Source organism: Schistocerca piceifrons, chromosome 6, assembly GCF_021461385.2.
Source record: "Schistocerca piceifrons isolate TAMUIC-IGC-003096 chromosome 6, iqSchPice1.1, whole genome shotgun sequence".
In the NCBI taxonomy this organism is placed as follows: Eukaryota; Metazoa; Arthropoda; class Insecta; order Orthoptera; family Acrididae; genus Schistocerca; species Schistocerca piceifrons.
Window position 1 is genome coordinate 291878359 of NC_060143.1, and position 22273 is coordinate 291900631.

A 22273-nucleotide genomic window follows, 5' to 3' on the forward strand; every position below is an offset into this window, starting at 1 on the left:
GGTACTTTATTACTGTACCTTTAAAGTTCTGATATGATTGCTTGGAGATGGGCAACGATACTAAGTCTTGATCCATGTTAGTAAAGGTAAGGTCTAATTTGTCTGTGGCATTGCTGAAAAATGCACTGCTCTCAAATGAAACATTCTGTTGGAAAAGTTGTCCACAAAACTGGTATCTGTATTGGAGTTGCTGGAGTTATTGATGATGTAGTTGAATTGTGCATTTGTGATGAAGTCACCGGCAAAATTTGGATGTTGCGGCTGTATTAATACTGATCATCTTGTTTATATGTAGTGATTGTTGTACTTCCATTGTTGTAGTGGTGTGTTAAGTCATGCAACATGGAAGAAATTATTTCTATAATTTGAGGTCACATGTGTACTCACTCACTTTACCCTACTACAAAAGATGGATAAACGTTAAAAACACAAGAGTACTCTATTAAAATAACACTACATAAGAGATATGTACAAAACACATATTGTTGTCCGGGAGTCATGAACCAAACTGCAATTTTCAAATCAAAACAAATTCTATATCACTCAGTTTTATTATTGATGTGTGACGAATGATATGTCACCACAAAATAAATTCTTCTGTAACAGCACTGTTCAAACCTTCCATATTGTTGAGTGGAATGCATATCACATATTCCTTGGATTTCATAATGTTTAGAGTTTATCAATGTAGTTACCAAACATTTTCACTCCTTTGATTGTTGTCACTTGAATGTTTCAGTTATTAAAAAGGGTTGGCTGACAGCAGGATCCATGCAAGTATCTATCCGTTCGAAATGGATGTTGATTTATTGCGACCAGGAACTGTGCCCATATCTCCAGACACAATATTGTGGTTTGAGTTCCTACTAAAACCAGAGTTGCTAGAAGAACATCTTCAGAAAAGCAATCCTGGTATGTATTTATACGAGGAGTGTTTTTTAAGTAAGTACTGTTTTGAAATTCAAAAAAGATGTGCTAAGATATCTCAATAATTTTATTTTTGCATGAAAGCCTGTACTTTAATCTACACACTGACACCATTACAGTCTGATTATTCCTTTTTTACATTGTGTACTGAGTGTTTAAGATGCTTCTGATAATTGTGAGTCCCGCCAACTGTGAAGTACGGGCTGTTATAAGATTTCTTAGTGCTAAAGGCCTAAAAGCAATCAATATTTATCGTGAGATCTGTTCAGTTTACGGAGAAAACATTATGAGTGATGGAATGGTAAGAAAGTGGGTGACGGCATTTAAAGACGGCCACACAAATGTGCATGATGAACAACGGAGTGGGTGTCCTTCGGTCGTTAATGAAAGTATCGAGCAGGAAGTGGACAATAAAGTGAGAGAAAACAGACGCTTTACGATTTCCTCCTTGTGGGATGACTTTCCTAATGTTTCTCGTAGTGTTTTGTATGGCATTGTGACCGAGAACATGAATTACCAAAAATTGTGCACACGTTGGGTACCGAAAATGTTGATGGATGTGCACAAAACCAAACGTTTAGACAGTGCATTGACTTGTCTCGAGTGGCACCACAACAACGGTGATAATTTCTTAAGCCAAATTGTTACGGGCAATGAAACATGGGTGGCCTACATCACACCAGAATCAAAGCAACAGTCCATGGAAGTTGAGAAAGGGCATTGTTTTGCTGCAATACAATGCCTGTCCGCATGTGGTGAATCAGACCAAAGATCTCATCACATCTTTTCGATGGGAAACTCTAGATCATCCTGTGTACAGCCCCGATCTTGCGCTCAGTGCCTACCATCTGTTCCTGCACTTGAAGAAACACCTGGCCGGTCAGCGTCTTCAAGACGATGATGAAGTCAAAACAGTGGTGATGCAGTGGTTAACAAGTCAGGCTTCTATGAGGAGGGTGTTCAAAAACTGGTACAGTGTTATGACAAGTGCCTCAATATTGACAGAAATTATGTAGAAAAGTAGATTAAGGTACAGGCTTTCATGTAAAAGTAAAATTATTGAGATATCTTAGCATGTATTTTTTAAATTTCAAAACGGTAGTTACTTAAAAAACATGCCTCATAATACACTTTCTACGTATTTGGGGAAATACAGAGGAGACTTTTGTAAGTAAATGTTTTTCAGATCCATCTCCAACAGATCTTATCATCAAGTTCTTGTCAATTCATAATGAGCAAAAGGATCAAGAAACCAAAGCCACTGATTCAGAAAGTGATATGGTCAAGCCAGATGATGGCGTTGGGAAGAGAAGCCTCAAGAACTTGGCTTTGAAAATATTGTCATTAAAGATAGCAGCATATCTTAAATGGGACCTTGATATATTGGAGAACAAGTAAGTAATTATTTTTTTATTTGATATTACTTTGCTTCTTAACAAGGTCTGAAATGAAGATGTCAAACAGTAAAAATGCACAGAAATGGATTTTGTGACTGCCTCCTAAACGGATTAAAAAAGTCTGACAATCTCGTTGTAGTCTTAGCTGGAGATTTCTTTCTTACTTACACTAATGAAACTAAATGTGGAAGATACAATATACTCAGTAGCCATGAAATACTGAGAAATAATTTTGTAGAGTTTTATTTTTATGATCAGTAGTGATGAGTAATGTGACTTACTACTGTCCCAGTAGCCTGAGTTCTATTTCCTTTGATGAGGGCTCTGGTTCAGGTGTGAGGATCCTCAAAATATCGGAAAAGTCAACACACTTTTGTTTAACAGGTTGTTATTTAGCATTTTGGGATCACAAAGCCCATTAAAATATTTAGTATCAGATTTCAAACAATCCATCTTAAGCTATGATTTTCTAATATTCTCACATACATACACACATCAAAAAAAGTTTTGCATCAACCTTGTTACCAGAATTCCTGAAGGTAGTCGTTGACTGTGGATATTGTATTACAGACACAGTCCCTTTGACTGTTCAGAGATGTCACTAAACCTGCCCAAAGATGTAAACAACCATGCATGAGCAGCACCTATTAGACAGAGGGGGTCTAAAAGCTGATCAGTTCCAGTCATTCCACCAGGAAGGAGGTACACGGCTTGTGTTGTCTGTAGTTCAACCATGCCTAGATGGTCAATACCATGGTTCAGTCACAACCGCATTGTTATTTTGTGCCAGGAAGTGATCTCAACAAGGAAATTGTCCAGGTGCCTCGGAATGAAACAAAGCAATGTTGTTTGGACATGGAGGATATACAGAGAGACAGGAACTGTCGATGACATGGCTCGCTCAGGCCGCCCAAAGGCTACTACTGCAGTGGATGGCTGCTGCCTACGGATTATGGCTCAGAGGAACCCTGACAGCAATGCCACCATGTTGAATAATGATTTTTGCGCAGCCACAGGACATTGTGTTGCAACTCAAACTGTGCGCATTAGGTTCCATGATGCACAACTTCACTTCCAGTGTCCATGGCGAGGTCCATCTTTGCAACCACGACACTATGCAGTGCACTACAGATGGGCTCAATAACATGCCGAATAGACCGCTCAGGATTGGCATCACGTTCTCATCATCAACGAGTGTCGCATATGCCTTCAACCAGACAATCATCTGAGATATGTTTGGAGGCAACCTGGTCAGGCTGAACATCTTACACGCACTGTCCAGCAAGTGCAGCAAGGTGGAGGTTCCCTAATGAATCGTCGTTTAGTAATGGGACAATCTGGACCAACAATGCCTTGATGAACTTGTGGATAGTATGCCACGACGAATACAAGCATGCATCAATGCAAGAGGACGTGCTACTGTGTATTAGAGGTTCCAGTGTGTACAGCAATCTGGACCACCACCACTGAAGGTGTTGCTGTATCATGGTACAACATCCAGTGTCTGGTTTTTATGAGCAATAAAAAGGGCAGAAATGATGTTTATGTTGATTTGTGTTCCAGTTTTCTGTACAGGTTCCAGAACTCTCTGAACTGAGGTGATGCAAAACTTTTTGTGATGTGTGTAGAATGGTCACAGCCTTTTCTATCCATATGTTGTTTTCAGTGAATTGTGTAGGAAGTGCAGCATCATTATTCTCCTGGGTTTTATTTTCAGAACTGGGTTTCTTGTATGTACTTGCCAGCTGAGTGATTAATGTTCATTCATATCCTTGAGAGAAATGTTTATTTTATATGTTTGCAGATGACCAGGAATTTACCTGTACTGTACATTTGTTCAGATACATTTGGTTTGTAATGAACAGCAAATGTTATTAGTAAAACCTGTGTTATTTACAACCAATGAGACATATACATTTCAAAACACATTTTTATTCTTCTCCATACGAAACAGTTTTGTATTTTGCAGTGCTGTCATGCTTGAGCCATAAGCTTAAGACAAAGTGAATGGTTGGAGACTGTTCACGGTGGTCGCTTGCGAAGGTGTGAATGCGTAATTTATTGTCCTTGGCCAGGGCTAACTGCCGACATTAAACCTTTAGGCACCCATAACTCCAAATAGTGCAGAATGCACCGTTGAGTTAGTCAGATATAACAACCAAACATTTGATGTTGGAAAACTCCCTGACCTCTCAAAAGCCACTATTTTTTGTATTGTTGCACAATAGCTGAGACAAAAACAATTTTGACAATTGTTGGTCAATAACTCACAATTCTACATTATTTATGCTTTCTCAAATGTTGCATTAGAGCACAATTCTACAGTTATGTTGAAGACAAGAACTTAATTTCCACTCCCTTGTTTGGTTGTAGGCTTCTTCTGTTCAATTGCGAAACTTCTCAATACCACTACTTCCTGTTGACCATTTTCTTCAGCGCATCTAATGTATTTCCATGTATCACTCTAAGTAATTTGCCCATGAAGTGCGATACATTAGTTCTATATAATTTTAGCCTTATTGTACCTGACTTCGACAGACTTCTTTCAATCATGCTGTATTAAGTTCCTCCATTAGTTGTTGAAGTTTATTTGCACTAGAGGCAAACATAACAGCATCATCAATAAAACTTAGGCTTGAATCTAGACTTTACAACATGTAATACTAATGAAATCTTGTTGAACTTCTGTCATGGTGGTTGTGAGTATCACTCTCATCATCCCCTGGCAAAGTATACCTGAATCACAGCCATCTCTGATTCTTGGCATATAGCAGCTAGTGCAGGGTTCTGAGCCAAAGTTAGTTGCTCACCTTGTCACTGTTAACAAGATTGTCATGGAGCATTATCTCAGTTGATTCTTTAGTGATGCTCTTCCAAAAGCCAATAGCCAAATACAAAATTTTTCTTTCCTCAAATCTGAACAAATGTCCTTAATTCAGAGTGTGTTCTGCCAATGATGTACCTTAATGCCCTAGATGTATGCATCTCATGCTTTGCATGCAGCAATCCCTGACCTCTTGAAAGCCATTATTTTTATCTTGGTATGCAAGAGATGAGATAAAAACAATTTTGACAATTATGGGTCAATAATTCACATTACTACAATATTTATGCATTGGGAGGGCTGTGTTTAATCGATGTACTGGTGGTCACACTCTCAAATGATGCTATATGTGCCGGACATTCGCTATTGTAATTTGTTCTTTATTAAGCCAAAAATATCTTTCGTTTTACATGGTGGTCGAAAGATGACCTTGATATTGCTGAACCCTGTTCCTTGGGGAAGGCATGGTGGAATGACAGCCACCACTCTGGGTATGTATATGGGATGCCTGTACAATCTGGGCCCTTCGCCAGAAGAGATGAGAATGACACTTTTCGAGACATCGTGGAATTTCAGTGCAATCACTCAGCTGGAGGCTTGAGAAGATTTCATCACTAAAACTAAAACAATGGGAACTCCAGGTAGTAATATCAACAATGTAGGAATAGATAGACTGCTACTTACCACAAAGAAGACTCATTGAGTTGCAGACAGGCACAATTAAAAGACTTGTATATAAAGTTTTCGACCACAGACTTCATCAGCAAAAGAGAAACGCACACCATTCATACACACCTCATGCACACATGACCACCAACTCCAGCATCTCGGGCCAGAATGCAAGTATCATGTGGGATGCAAGCAGAAATCTGCAGGGGGCAGGGATGAGGAAGAGATATTAGTGTAGGGGTGGGAAGAGAGATGCACATTGTCTGGCAGTGTGTGCAGGGACTAGAATTCCAATAGGTGCAGTGTCAGGAGGTTGTGGGGCAGGGAGATGTGGAAACAAAGGAGTGAAAAAGGAGAGGAACGGTGAAAGATAGGTGGGTCCATTGGCAGAGGGCAGCAAACAAAGAGGGTGGGAGATGAGAATGGTGAGAAGGTGATAAGGCAGAGGGAGTAGAAACTGTTGGGTGGAGGGTGTGGGGACAGATATTACTGTAACCTGAAGCCAGGATAATTACGGGAATGGAGAATGTGTGGTAAGGATAACTCTCATCTGTGCAGTTCAGAAAAGCTGGTGGAGCGGGGGAGGATCCAGATGGCTCGGGTAGTGAAGCAACCATTGAAAGCAAGCATGTTATGTTCAGTTGCATGTTGTGCCACAGTGTGGCCTACTTTGCTCTTGGTCACAGTTTGACTATGGCCGTTCATCCTGTTGGACAGCAATGATTTCAGCAGAGCTAGTAAACAACATGGCTGCTTTCACAGATGGCCTGGTCCCTGACAGGGTAGGATAAACCCGTGAAAGGCTTAAATAGGATGTGCTGGGTGGGTGGATTGTGCAGCTCTTGCACTTGGGTCATCCACAGGCATATGATCAATGTGGCAACGGTTTGGGATTGGGAGTGGCATATGGATGGACTAGGATGCTGTGGAGGTTGGGTGGGTGACAGAACACCAGAACACCTCTTTTGGAGGGGTGGGAAGTATCCTGTGTACGATGTCCCCCTTTTAGGACATGGCGATAGGTAATCAAAGCCCTGGCAAAGAATGTGGTTCAGTTGTTCCCATCTGGGTAGTACTGGGTGACGAAGGAGACACTCATTTGTGGCTGGTTGTAGGGGGGTAGTGGGAGGTTGAAGGGTGTGATGGGAAATGGCATGGGAGATAGGAAGCAGACTAGGTCTGAAGGATAGTGCCTGTCAGTGAAGTCCTTGGTGAGAGACACAGCATACCCTCCCTTCAAAGGAACAGTAGTTTTAGGTTAGGATAAAGTCAGTAAGATGATGACTTAATCATCCTACCTGCAGGCAAATGTTCCACAACTTCTGTCACGAATCGCAGTGGCTTCCTGACAGAAGGCCTCTACCAATTAACTGACTCCTCTACTATAAACCTTCTAACTTTATCCTTACTCACAACTACTTCTCCTTTGAAGGGAAGGTATAAAAACAAATCCATTTCACAGCCATGGGCACCCACATGGCGCCCTCCTTAACAACCTGTTTATGGGCCATATAGAGGACCTTCCTGTTGTTGTGGTCTTTAGTCCAGAGACTGGTTTGATGCAGCTCTCCATGCTACTCTATCCTGTGCAAGCCTCTTAATCTCCGAGTAACTGCTGCAACCTACATCCTTCTGAATCTGTGTAGTGTATTTATCCCTTGGTCACCCTCTATGATTTTTACCCTCCACGATTCCCTCCAGTACTAAATTGGTGATCCCTTGATGCCTCAGAACGTATCCTACCAACCAATCCCTTCTTCTAGTTAAGTTGTTCCACAAATTCCTCTTCTCTCCAATTCTGATCAGTGCCTTCTCATTAGTTACGTGAACTACCCATCTAATCTTCAGCGTTCTTCTGTAGCACCACATTTCAAAAGCTTCTATTCTCTTCTTGTCGTAACTATTTATCGTCTATGTATCACTGCTATATATGGCAATGCTTCATACAAATACTTTCAGAAATGTCTTCTTGAAACTTAAATCAATACTGATGTCAACAAATTTCCCTTTTTTAGAAACACGTTTCTTGTCATTTCCAGTCTACATTTTACACCCTCTCTACTTCGACCATCATCAGTTTATTTTGCTTCCCAAATAGCAAAACTCGTCTACCAATTTAAGTGTCTCATTTCCTAATCTAATGCCCTCAACACCACGTGACTTAATTCAACTACATTCCATTGTTCTCATTTTGCTTTTGTTGATGTTCGTCCTGCAACATCCTTTTTGCTGTCTCTGACAGAATTATAATGTTGTCTGCAAACCTTGCAAGGTTTTTATTTCTTCTCCATGGATTTTAATTCGTACTCCAAATTTTTTTGGAAGTATTGCCCTGGCAGTGTCTTTAACCCTCAGGATTATGGAAGAATGATGATGACGACAAAAAGTCAGAAATTGTTGGGTTCGGCCCTGGAAAGAAGGAACGGATGCAAGGGCACATATTCCATGTTAAAGAAGGAAGACCCAAATATCCATAGCAATTTTGGAACTTTGTGAGAATGGGTGCAATTATTTTGACAAGCTTCTGTCAATAATACAGGAAGTAATTCACTCAATTGACATAGTAATGTAGGAGGCAACTTGACCTCACTGGAAATAAGAAATAAACAATTTGTTTGTTTATTTGTGAGCAAACTTTCTTGCCGACTACAACTAGTTTCTCTTTCCAAGCATACTGAAGTAAAGCAAAAGATGTGATCAAATCAAACATGATCTTGTTCCAGTTAAGGTGCTACATATACAAACTGAAAATCACACATATAAAGTTCTATGTATGTTTATTCAGAAATAAGTGAGTGCCATTGTGCCTCCTTATGATACAGCGGGTCTTGATTATCATAGACACCATACCTCGCTATATTTCCGGCTTAGGAAGTTTAATACGTTTTTGTTCCTTTCCATTTGCAGAATGCTTTTCGCAAACAGCTTGTATAAAAGAAATTCTACTAGCAAAAATTTATCAGTTGGTTAGTTACTGCATTTACGAAACTTAACTCACTGTAAAGTGCACGAAAGCTCCTGTATGAACACCTGGAGGTCGTAAACATATAGGATGTACAATGTATCTCAAATTGAACATTTTCAAACCAATCTACACCTTAGGAGTAAATAACAGATTTCTTCAAAGAAAGATGCTTTGCTTACATAGTTGCACGGTCAGCCTACAATCCTGGATAATCTAATAGTGAATTTTACAAAGAAATGTGTTTTCCTTAACTCCAGGGACCATTCACTGGAACAAACTTCAGCTACATGCATTTAAACTTTCTTAAAGAAATACTGTAACTGCAACATTCCCGACTAGTCCACTCTCAGGAAGAATTACCTGGATTCTTGCTGTTTTGAGATATTGGAAAAAATCAGGATTGTAATTGGCAAAGCAGCTGTATGGATTTCTGCTGATGAGGTGATGGATACTGTAGGCTGTTTTATGGCTAATCTAATTGTGGGCAAGTTGGACACTGAGGCTGCATCTAAAACTTAATTAATTTATTATAAACTTTTGGGGGCAACAAATAGTTCAACAGTTGCTAAATTCATTAATGATGGACTAAGATACTATGACCGGTGACATAAAAGAAAAGAAGGTTCTGTTGATGTACACAGATCCATTCGTGTTGAAAGTGGGAAAATCATTTAATATATTGTATCCAAACTCAGTGCAAATGACATATACGGCTTATGCGTTGCAACAAGTGGCAGAGACAAGTAGACATCAGTTCACAGAAGTAAATACTGTACTCAGATATCAGCAATGAAGAAGGTTTTCTTAAAATATCCAGCACCAGGTAGCTGCTGCTACCTGATCTACTTCTGCCTCTGGAGCCAGTGATAACAAGGTGGGCAATAGGATCTAAGCTGTGATTTTCTACAGTAAGCACTTTCAATCTGTGAAGTCAGTGATGGAGAACTTTTCTTCTGATCCTGCAATGTCTGTGAGTGAATCCGTGTCAGCATTCTACAGTTATGAAGAGAGCTCAGTTCAGTTTTGTACATTAGAAGTCACTTCATCTGGCTTGTTGACAGTCTCAAGAAACTGGATCAAGGATCAAGGCTTGACACCCTGTTAGTGCTCCTTTTTTTTTAATTTTACTTAACAGTGGCTTCTCACACCAGGCAACATGTCTTGTGTTGGTTGAGTGTTGTTTGGCAGACTGAGACATTTCTCGGTAGGACAGAGGAAAGGCTGTACCTCTCCAATAGGAAAACACCTAGTTTTATTTCTGATACTAATTTTGAAACTGATTGCTGCCTAATGTTAATAATCTTTTTGCCTAGCTGTCAGCAACTGTCTTCAGTTTTTGTTTTTTTGTTTGCAGGCTACCATTGCCCATGCAAGTTACACTTCTCCATGACTTACAGTATCTGGCACAAGAAAAGGATTTTGATGTGAACAGCATGTCAGAGGCAGCTGTGACAGCAGGACCATCTCATTTAGTATTTGCTGTAGCTCTGTATAACAGATGGGTGCTGAGAGCAATAGTGCATAACCACGTGTCACCAAAACAGAATCGTCAGAACTCTTCATCAATGTAAGTAAGCATATGTCATTTCCCCCTCCTTCGTGGATCATTTACTCTGTTGCTTAAATCAAATGTAAAACTAGTATCTATTTTTCAAGGTTGGATGCTGGGTGTGAATTTGTTGTTCAGGTGAAAGCAAGGGAGGACAAATTTCACAGCATTGTTTCTCACATAAATTCTGTCCTGTTATGGTCTCCTCTTTGGAAATCAAAGCTTCTGTTTGTCATATTGGATTGACTGTTCTTGGTCTGTATTGATTTGAGCATTGATGAATCAAAGATAATATCAATCTTCTATTCACAACCCGAATATTTCATGTTTACATTCGGTAAAGCTCTCTGCCTCTCTAGCTGATCAATCAGTGAGTTTAACTGCCTTGCGAATGACCTGCATTAGAGTCTCATTACTGCTGAGGATTGTTCTTTCATGGGAGGAAGGGAACAATATAAGCTTAGCTTCGTGAGAACAAGTAAGTTGATGAAGTATAGTTCGTAGGCAAACTTAAGAGCAAGCAGGCAAGTCCACATCATCTCTACCCAGCTGTGAGCCAAGTGTATGTACAGACTGTTTCACAAACTTATACCAGTCATCCTACAATGCACATTTTAAATTAGTAGCAGTGCATTACTTGGACACGCCCAGGGAACTTCTATGGAATACAGCTGTAGATGAATGGAATACAGAAATTAGTTACTAAATCCTCCAGCTTTAGATGACATAGATATTTGCATTCAGTTCTTTCCAGATGATTTCGCAGGGTCTGTGATTATTGCCTCGGAGATAATTTCTGCTCAGTTTGCATGGTGGATGTTGCGATTTTCATGCCAATTACTTTTCTGTTGCTCTGGAACATCATAAGCTGCTATTTTCCTGTCAAATCTTTTTCTGTTGATGTGAAACATCAGAGGTCGCTATTTTTCGATCAGAAAAACCAGGATTCATGTTTTACACCTTGTCCAGTCTTATTCACTTACTTACACATATATCTTGTCATGATAGCAATTTTGTATCCATATTGCTGACTTGGGTATGGAATCTTACTTTAACACTTTGCACTCTGTAATGCGGGCAAAGGACATCTCCATGCACTATTATTTAAATTGCTGTCGCCCAGATGGCAAGCACGCCACAGAGAATAGCACAAGTCTCTTTGTGCAAACAGTTAAGCTATTGACCGACAGTTAGAGTACACAATAAAACAAAGAGATATAGTCACATAAGCATTGCAAAACAAAGCTTTTCATTGTGCAATATTTTTGAAACTCTTCTGCACATTGAATAGAATTTATGTTACCTGCCATGGGCTGCTACATAAGAAACTGATTCTTGATGTGCCTGTAGATAAACAGTTATAGTGTTCTCTCAGAAAAGTCTGTATCTTTCACCACAAGCATTGCTAGCTCTTCATCTTACAGACAGGCTATAGCTGCTCTTATTGCAGAGAGGAGGAGGAGGAGGAGGAGCAGCAGCAGCAAAACAGAGCATGTACAGTACTTCAAATGGCCATCTGCAGAAGCCATTACATGGTCTCCCTTTATCAGGTGTGAACAGAGCACAGACTTCTGCAAAGGGGTAGTTGTAAATTTTTAACGATCAACTCGAATAAATAAACTGACTCTTTTTTGTTTGCCGGTATTTGTTTGCCGTCCTGGTAACTACTGAACCCCTCACCACCATAGTCCTGTAGCACACTGTTAGTGGGACCAGAAAAATCTGATGCAGCCCAGTTATAAAGTGCAGTATTGTGCTGTAGTTAATTTTTGGCAACAGCAGAAAAAGTTGTATCTGTCTCCAGCAGATCTAAATGCCTTCTTTAGCCATCTGAATTGGCCTGAAACAACAGCAACATTACCACTGCTAATGAAAATAAATTATTGCATGATACTCCTCTTTATCACTGAGTTGCGCTGGTTTGTTTTACCTCCTCTAACAGCTTGCTATGCTACTGTTGTGTGGGGGTTTGAGTGTGTACTGGGACTACAGACATGTACCTGGAAACAAACTAATGTGGAAACAAATTTATTTTTAGTATATACTGTTTTCCGTTATACTGTAACTATACTGCCTCACTTTATCACCTTATCTTTATTATTAAACTCCTTCAACTTATGGTATGCATTTTGTATGGGATCTTAGGAACTAGTAATATTATTTAATTGAAATACTCCCTGCAGAAAGTGTCAGTTAAAGGATATCTACTCACACACAGATTCATTTGTTGAGGTCAAAATGCAGTTTGGTTGTAGATAGGAAGAAATTGGCTTTATTTACTGGAAAAAGACCTAACACCGTTGACTTGAATGTCATTTTCTAACTGGACTGGCATGTAATCCCAGAGACAAAACACCGGTTGTGTATTTGGTACATGGCTCATTTCACTTACTATGCAATTACCACAATTACTCTGGACATATTACACTACCAGTCTTATCTGCAGCAGCAACATTGGATCATATGACAAATATACAGCAGAAAATATATTGAGTGGTTCCAAAAGTTTTTAATCTTATCTCCTAGTTTGCATTGATGAATTATACAAGTTGGAATTCATTGAGGACCAATGATGCTCCGGGGATGCTGATTGTGTTTACTGGACCAGAGCAATTATCAGAATCACAAAGAAGGGACATTTTTGTCTGTCTTTTTCCATTTTTAGCATGAAGAAATTTAATTTCCAGAATTAAGTTGAACAAGGAAAAAGAAGAGGAGGTAAAGGAAAAAAGCATGTTGAAGAAATCAGTGTGAGGCTTTAGAAATGGTTAACGTTGCTGACCCTTGATCACGGGTCTTGGGCTTGATCCCGGCCTGGATGAATTAGCTCTGCTCTGGACTGGGTGTATCTGTTGTCCTCATTATCATTTCTCCATCATCGATGCACAAATCACCGTAGTGGTGTCAAATATAAAGACTTGCACCAAGAGGCCAAATATCCTGACCAATAAAGCCATACACACATTTCATTTCATTTTACTGATATGCAAATGCAGTCTTGGACAACAGTTAGGAAGCTATATTTCTAAACAAGGCCTAACACAAAGAGATGTACTGTTCACTGTACTAAGGGACTTCAGGATGTATGACTATTAATAATAAAAAATAACACCAGTGTAATGTACGGTAATAGAAGTAAAAAAAGTACCAGTAAACCTAGGTCCACAAAAAAGCCACTTTCATAAGAATTACGAATTTTTTGTAATGAGCTGCCACTGACTTCGATACTGCCACTGACTTCGATATGAAACATTGTCCTAAGTTGTTCAAACATATTTTAAAAGTAAACTTTTCGACTAAGTCCTGTACAAGTGGATTCAAATTTTGCCGGTTGCCTACCTTAACAAAGAATACAACACTGCTTTAGCATGATACATGTTACAGTTTACTGCATATTCGTACTTCTTGTAATCTTCCCATGTAGATGCTCTAGTGTGATTGTCTTTGCATTGAGTGACGAATTCTTTTAAACACGCTTTGATCACTCGTAAATCTTGACAAAATTGCACAGTTTGATTCTGCTGTTTTTCAACCATACCTATTGGACTGCTACATACTTCACCTTGGAGATGACCCCAGACAGAAAAATTTGTAGGATTGAGGTCAGGTGATCTTGTAGGCAAGGTACAGTGTGTGCTGGATTTGCTTTTCTTTGAATGCCATTGACAGTGGGCAACGGATGACCTCAGCTTCAGCACTAAATATGAAAGGGCTAAATATTATTAACTGTTGCAGTAGAAAGAGATGGAGACCATGTGAAATGTTGATCACTGACTAACCACTACAGGCACATGTGGATGAGTGTATTGTATATAATGTTCTACCTTGGTACTTAAATTTGACACAAGCCAGCATAACCTCTTGTGGTGGAGCGAATATGGTATACCATTTTTGTTTATTCTTCGTATTTTTCCATTTTTGTGTGTGCTGCAGGGTAAATGACTGTCAGTGTGCATTCATACAATCCAAAATTTCTTTAATTTTATCAACATGGCCAATAAATAGATTTGTTTGCTGAAATGCAATTCTTATCAGTAATTTTTCTTTGTTTTTCCAGATACTAAATGAAATGTGTACGGTATATTTCATTTTTAATATCATTAAGCTAAATTTTTGCAAGTATGCGCTGTTCCATTTCACTTGGGACAGCAGGATACCTTGCGTTATTTGTTGGGAAGGTGGTGGTGGTGGTGGTGGTGGTGGTGGTGGTGGCGGTGGCGGTGGCGGTGGGGGGGGGGGGGGGGTGTTCAATTTTCTGTCATCTAAAGTTGATGTGAAGTTAATATTATTTACAAACTTGAGCTGTGATAAACAAATGCTTCCGGGTCTTTTTATGGGTCAAAGTTACTGCAGGTTAATAAAATTACACAATTCTGTGACTCATAACTCAGAAACTAAGCAAAGTACTATTATCAAATAAAATTCAGAATGAAGATATTATTGTTAAGTTCAAAGTGGTTTGTATGCAGCATTTTTAGAACTCATATTTAATGCAGTTTTCATGGTATTTCATAGTTATTCTGAGAAAACTCAATTTAAATGGAATAGGAATTATGCCATATTATTCAGCATATGATTTAGAAACAATGTGTATAAAAAATTTTATGCCATCCTCAATAGGGAACTGTAGAAAAAATAAAAAGTAAATAAAAATAGTGGCAGCAACCATGAATCATGACAAGATCATTGTTGATCACCTGCTGTTTGTTTCATGGCAGCCCATTCAAACTTAAGTACAGTGTGAGCTTGAATATTTATTATTTAATTATTTTTTTCCAAGTTTCGGACAAGGGGCTCCATAAAACTTAAAGCTGATATCGACGTGTAATGAAAAGAGGTTCTGTGCTATGTAAGTCTTATCGTTATGAAAATTGTGCTTATGCTTAAAACATAAATAAAAGCTTTTTCAAAATTATATTAATTGTTGCTGTAGTGTTGCATGCCTGCATCAACAACAGACATTCAGCTTCAAAATAAATTGGTAGTTCACTGAATAAAGTGTAAGATTCTTGAGTTACCTGGCAGGTTGAAAACTAGTAAACATTTAAGAGCCAGTCCTGTCCTCATTAAACACATGTAAGTATTCATATGACCCATGTTTTTATTATATTAAGCTCGCAGATCCGACATCATTTTAATATGATACTTGAATAAATAAATTACTGATTACTAATCCTAATAGAAGACTTAACTGCAGTTATAGAGTATTCTGGGAAAGCATGTTAATAATAACATGTCAGAAATGTGAGCTGCTCATTGTGGTGCTTTCTTATAATTGACAGCTTCTGTTGTATATGGTTTCATATGTACAATATCAAGATGAAAAGTTGTGAGTCTAACAATGAATAACTGTATTTTAACGCAGTTGTTTTCAGTGTAGTCTGTGTACTCCATCCATTATTTTCTAATGAGAAGAGTCCATCACTGAAGAGCAAATCTAGAAGAGCTGTTAAATAATCATCTGTGGGTGCCGTTACCCCTTCATTATAATCAAAATGATTTCCAGTGACAAATTTCTTTAGATATGGTTAGACATATAAGACAAAAACTGCCAAATTTGCCATCTACGGTGGATATTCTAACAATCTCTATACTCTGTTCATCATAAGAATAAACCTGATGTAAACAAACACAAACATGATGATTGTTCAGAAGCTGTAGCATACGTCCACTGGTGTTGGTACGCTCTTGGAAGTAGTTCCTACTTACGTATTAGATATCTTATTACTAAGTTACATTAAATGAAACTGTAAGATATCCTAATTTATTAACAATCATCAACTTTTTTTTAATCACACTTAAGCTGTTTAGTTTTTATTTCAAAAATCATGTAGTCTCCATCTCTGTACTGTTGTGATCTGATTGTTGCGCTGTTTACACACAGTATGAAAATGGCAGAGGCTGCTTTCTGCTCTGTAGTGAAACAGGCATGTGGAGCATGATGAAGAAGTGCCAAGAAATAGGTTGTTCTTAATGTTTTTCAAAAATTCACAAAAAAAACCCGGCTTTGTAGTTTTGTGAGGGACTGTATTAGATACAAATACACATTTGATGTATAGTGCAATCGACAGTGTTGTAGATTTATAAACTAGTGCAGTTCATGCATTGCTGGTTCAAGTCCCACCTTGGTCCTCCCCCCCCCCCTCCCCCCCTTTTTTTCTTCGAAATACCAACATCTTGTAATTGTAAAACATATCATTTTTTTATGAATGATGCCTATCTTCTTGTTTCTAATTAAATATTGCACATGAAATACCTGTTTTCATTTCAAATATAAATTCTTTAAATACTCTTTATTTGGACTTTGTCCATTCTTTTATACCACAGATGTAGTCTCACACGAACCAGTGTGATAAGTGTAATAGAAAATACAATCATTTTCACAGCATTGAACACACCAAACAGGTGCTGAACTTGGTACGGTGCCAAATGTACATTACAATATGAACCCAACAAAACTGGTCTGGAGCCAAGTTAAGGGATTTGTCACGAGAAATAACAAGGCTATTAAGCTGGCAGATGAACTGGAACTCATGCACACAGCTCTTTTGTATGTCACCACTGAATGCTGGCAGGATATAGAATGGCACATGATAAAAGGAGAGCGGAAAATGTGGATTCTGTTGCTGAATAACTCATTATCAATATAGCAAATGACAGTTCCAGGAATGAAACGTATTTATTGGATTCGGATAAGGAAGGAGCTAAGAGATTACCAGACGACTGACTAATTAATACCTTTAGTGGCTTCAGTATTCAACAGTACAGTGAAATTCCTGCAGTATGCCTTTGCATGACACGTAGCTTACTCAGAAAAATTACCTTTTTCAAAGTTAGGAATTTTCATTAATCCTGTTTGTAATCAGAATACTATGTTACGTGAGAACGAGAGCATTTTATGCATTCTGTCTGGTTGCCTAAAAAGCACGCGGTAGTGCTGGAGTTTTGCTGAATATTACTTCATTGTCTACATCTACATCTGCATGGGTACTCTGCAAATCACATTTAAGTGCATGGCAGAGGGTTCATCGAACCACCTTCACAATTCTCTATTATTCCAGTCTCGTATAGCGCACGAAAAGAATGAACACCTATATCTTTCTGTACAAGCTCTGATTTCCCTTATTTTATCGTGGTGATCGTTCCGCCCTATGTGGGTCAGTGTCAACAACATATTTTCGCATTCGGAGGAGAAAGTTGGTGATTGGAATTTCATGAGGAGATTCCGTCGCAATGAAAAACGCCTTTCTTTTAATGATTTCCAGCCCAAATCCTGTATCATTTCTGTGACACTCTCTCCCATATTTCGCGATAATACAAAACGTGCTGCCTTTCTTTGAACTTTTTCGATGTACTCTGTCAGTCCTACCTGGTAAGGATTCCACACCTTGCAGCAGTATTCTAAAAGAGGATGGACAAGTGTAGTGTAGGCAGTCTCCTTAGTAGGTCTGTTACATTTTCTAAGTGCCCTGCCAATAAAATGCAGCGTTTAGTTAGCCTTCCCCACAACATTTTCTATGTGTTCTTTCCAATTTAAATTGTTCGTAATTGTAATACCTAGGTGTTTAGTCGTCTGCAGAGCTAGTTGGCATATAAACTTGTACTACTGTTTAGGAACGTTTTGTATTATCGCGAAATATGGGAGAGAGTGTCACAGAAATGATACAGGATTTGGGCTGGAAATCATTAAAAGAAAGGCGTTTTTCATTGCGACGGAATCTCCTCATGAAATTCCAATCACCAACTTTCTCAGATTGTGAAGGGAGACGAAAATTTAATAGTCATGGGTGACTGGAATTCGAGTGTAGGAAAAGGGAGAGAAGGAAACATAGTAGGTGAATATGGATTGGGGGACAGAAATGAAAGAGGAAGCCGCCTGGTAGAATTTTGCACAGAGCACAACATAATCATAACTAACACTTGGTTTAAGAATCATGAAAGAAGGTTGTATACATGGAAGAACCCTGGAGATACTAAAAGGTATCAGATAGATTATATAATGGTAAGACAGAGATTTAGGAACCAGGTTTTAAATTGTAAGACATTTCCAGGGGCAGATGTGGACTCTGACCACAATCTATTGGTTATGACCTGTAGATTAAAACTGAAGAAACTGCAAAAAGGTGGGAATTTAAGGAGATGGGACCTGGATAAACTAAAAGAACCGGAGGTTGTACAGAGATTCAGGGAGAGCATAAGGGAGCAATTGACAGGAATGGGGGAAATAAATACAGTAGAAGAAGAATGGGTAGCTTTGAGGGATGAAGTAGTGAAGGCAGCAGAGGATCAAGTAGGTAAAAAGACGAGGGCTAGTAGAAATCCTAGGGTAACAGAAGAAATATTGAATTTAATTGATGAAAGGAGAAAATATAAAAATGCAGTAAATGAAGCAGGCAAAAAGGAATACAAACGTCTCAAAAATGAGATCGACAGGAAGTGCAAAATGGCTAAGCAGGGATGGCTAGCGGACAAATGTAAGGATGTAGAGGCTTATCTCACTAGGGGTAAGATAGATACTGCCTACAGGAAAATTAAAGAGACCTTTGGAGATAAGAGAACGACTTGTATGAATATCAAGAGCTCAGATGGAAACCCAGTTCTAAGCAAAGAAGGGAAAGCAGAAAGGTGGAAGGAGTATATAGAGGGTCTATACAAGGGCGATGTACTTGAGGACAATATTATGGAAATGGAAGAGGATGTAGATGAAGATGAAATGGGAGATATGATACTGCGTGAAGAGTTTGACAGAGCACTGAAAGACCTGAGTCGAAACAAGGCCCCCGGAGTAGACAATATTCCATTGGAACTACTGACGGCAGTGGGAGAGCCAGTCCTGACAAAAGTCTACCATCTGGTGAGCAAGATGTATGAAACAGGCGAAATACCCTCAGACTTCAAGAAGAATATAATAATTCCAATCCCAAAGAAAGCAGGTGTTGACAGATGTGAAAATTACCGAACTATCAGCTTAATAAGTCACAACTGCAAAATACTAACACGAATTCTTTACAGACGAATGGAAAAACTAGTAGAAGCCAACCTCGGGGAAGATCAGTTTGGATTCCGTAGAAACACTGGAACACGTGAGGCAATACTGACCTTACGACTTATCTTAGAAGAAAGATTAAGGAAAGGCAAACCTACATTTCTAGCATTTGTAGACTTAGAGAAAGCTTTTGACAATGTTGACTGGAATACTCTCTTTCAAATTCTAAAGGTGGCAGGGGTAAAATACAGGGAGCGAAAGGCTATTTACAATTTGTACAGAAACCAGATGGCAGTTATAAGAGTCGAGGGACATGAAAGGGAAGCAGTGGTTGGGAAGGGAGTAAGACAGGGTTGTAGCCTCTCCCCGATGTTGTTCAATCTGTATATTGAGCAAGCAGTAAAGGAAACAAAAGAAAAATTCGGAGTAGGTATTAAAATTCATGGAGAAGAAATTAAAACTTTGAGGTTCGCCGATGACATTGTAATTCTGTCAGAGACAGAAAAGGACTTGGAAGAGCAGTTGAATGGAATGGACAGTGTCTTGAAAGGAGGATATAAGATGAACATCAACAAAAGCAAAACAAGGATAATGGAATGTAGTCTAATTAAGTCGGGTGATGCTGAGGGAATTAGATTAGGAAATGAGGCACTTAAAATAGTAAAGGAGTTTTGCTATTTGGGGAGCAAAATAACTGATGATGATCGAAGTAGAGAGGATATAAAATGTAGGCTGGCAATGGCAAGGAAAGCGTTTCTGAAGAAGAGAAATTTGTTAACATCCAGTATTGATTTAAGTGTCAGGAAGTCATTTCTGAAAGTATTTGTATGGAGTGTAGCCATGTATGGAAGTGAAACATGGACGATAAATAGTTTGGACAAGAAGAGAATAGAAGCTTTCGAAATGTGGTGCTACAGAAGAATGCTGAAGATAGATGGGTAGATCACATAACTAATGAGGAAGTATTGAATAGGATTGGGGAGAAGAGAAGTTTGTGGTACAACTTGACCAGAAGAAGGGATCGGTTGGTAGGACATGTTCTGAGGCATCAAGGAATCACCAATTTAGTATTGGAGGGCAGCGTGGAGTGTAAAAATCGTAGAGGGAGACCAAGAGATGAATACACTAAGCAGATTCAGAAGGATGTAGGTTGCAGTAGGTACTGGGAGATGAAAAAGCTTGCACAGGATAGAGTAGCATGGAGAGCTGCATCAAACCAGTCTCAGGACTGAAGACCACAACAACAACAACAGGTGTTTAGTTGAGTTTACGGCTTTTAGGTTAGACTGATTTACCGTGTAACCAAAGTTTAACGAATTCCTTTTAGCACTCGTGTGGATGACCTCACCCTTCTCGTTATTTAGGGTCAACTGCCACTTTTCGCACCATTCAGATAATTTTTCTAAATCGTTTTGCATTTTGTTTTGATCTCCTGATGAGTTGATTAGTCGATAAACGACAGTGTCATCTGCAAACAACCGAAGACGGCTGCTCAGATTGTCTCCCAAATTGTTTATATACATAAGGAACAGCAAAGGGCCTATAACACTGTCCTGGGGAATGCCTGAAATCACTTCTGTTTTACTCAATGATTTTCCATCATTTACTACAAACTGTGACCTCTCTGACAGGAAATCGCAAATCCAGTCACATAACTGAGATGATATTCCATAAGCAGGCAATTGTACTACGAGCTGCTTGTGTGGTACCGTGTCAAAGCCTTCCAGAAATCCAGGAATACGGAATCGATCTGAAATCCCTTGTCATTAGTACTCAGCACTTCATGTGAATAAAGAGCTAGTTGTGTTTCACAGGAACGATGTTTTCTAAGCCCATGTTGACTGTGTGTCAATAGACCATTTCCTTCGAGGTAATTCATGATGTTTGAAAACAATATATGTTCTAAAATCCTGTTGCATATCAACATTAACGATATGGGCCTGTAATTTAGTGGATTAATCCTACTACCTATCTTGAATATGGGTGTGACCTGTGCAACTTTCCAGTCTTTGGGCACGAATCTTTCGTCGAGCGAACGTTTGTATATGATTGTTAAGTATGGAGCTAATGCATCAGCGTACTCCGAAAGGAACCTTGAGTTGCTTCACTACTCTGAGGATATTTACTTCTACGTTACTCATGTTGGCAGCTGTTCTCGATTCAAATTCTGTAATATTTACTTTGTCTTCTTTTGTGATGGCATTTCGGAAGGCTGTGTCTAGTAAATCTGCTTTGGCAGCACTGTCTTCGATAGTATCTCCATTGTCATTGAGGAGAGAAGGCATTGATTGTTTCTTGCCACTAACATACTTCACATACAACCAGAATCTCTTTGGATTTTCTGCCAGGTTTCGAGACAAAGTTTCATTGTGGAAACTGTTATAGGTGTCTCGCATTGAACTCCATGCTAAGTTTCGAGCTTCTGTAAAGGATCGCCAGTGTTGGGGATTTTGCATCTGTTTAAATTTGGCATGTTTGTTTCGTTATTTGTGCAACAGTGTTCTAACCTGTTTTGTGTACCAAGGAGGATCAGCTCCATTGTTTATTAGTTTGTTTGGTATAATCCTCTCAATTGCTGCCGATACTATTTCTCTGAATTTAAGCCACATCTGGTCTACAGTTATATCATTAATTTGGAATGAGTGGAGATTGTCTCTCAGGGAGGCGTCGAGTGAATTTTTATCTGCTTTTTTGAATAGATATGTTTTTCGCTTATTTTTCGAGGATTTGGGGACTAAAGTATTCAATCTCGCTACGACAACCCTGTGTTCACTAATCCCTATATTGGTTTTGATGCTGATTATTAACTCAGGATTCTTTGTTGCTAAGAGGTCAAGTGTGTTTTCACAACCGTTTACTATTCGCGTGGGCTCATGAACTAACTGCTCGAAATAATTTTCAGAGAATGCGTTTAACACGCTTTCGGATGATATTTTATGTGTACCTCTGGAATCAA

At 39.0% G+C, this 22273-nt stretch overlaps 1 protein-coding gene across 3 annotated transcripts in view; it reads left to right on the forward strand.

Moving 5' to 3' along the window:
• Nucleotides 1-22273, forward strand: part of LOC124802488 (integrator complex subunit 8) — a 195740-nt gene that overhangs the window by 16999 nt on the left and 156468 nt on the right. For all 3 annotated transcript variants that reach the window (XM_047263298.1, XM_047263299.1, XM_047263300.1), the window contains exons 2-4: nt 740-912; nt 2114-2321; nt 10137-10349. In XM_047263298.1, the coding sequence (XP_047119254.1) occupies nt 795-912; nt 2114-2321; nt 10137-10349 (539 nt within the window). In that variant the 5' untranslated portion in view covers nt 740-794. The remainder of the gene's footprint in view (nt 1-739; nt 913-2113; nt 2322-10136; nt 10350-22273) is intronic.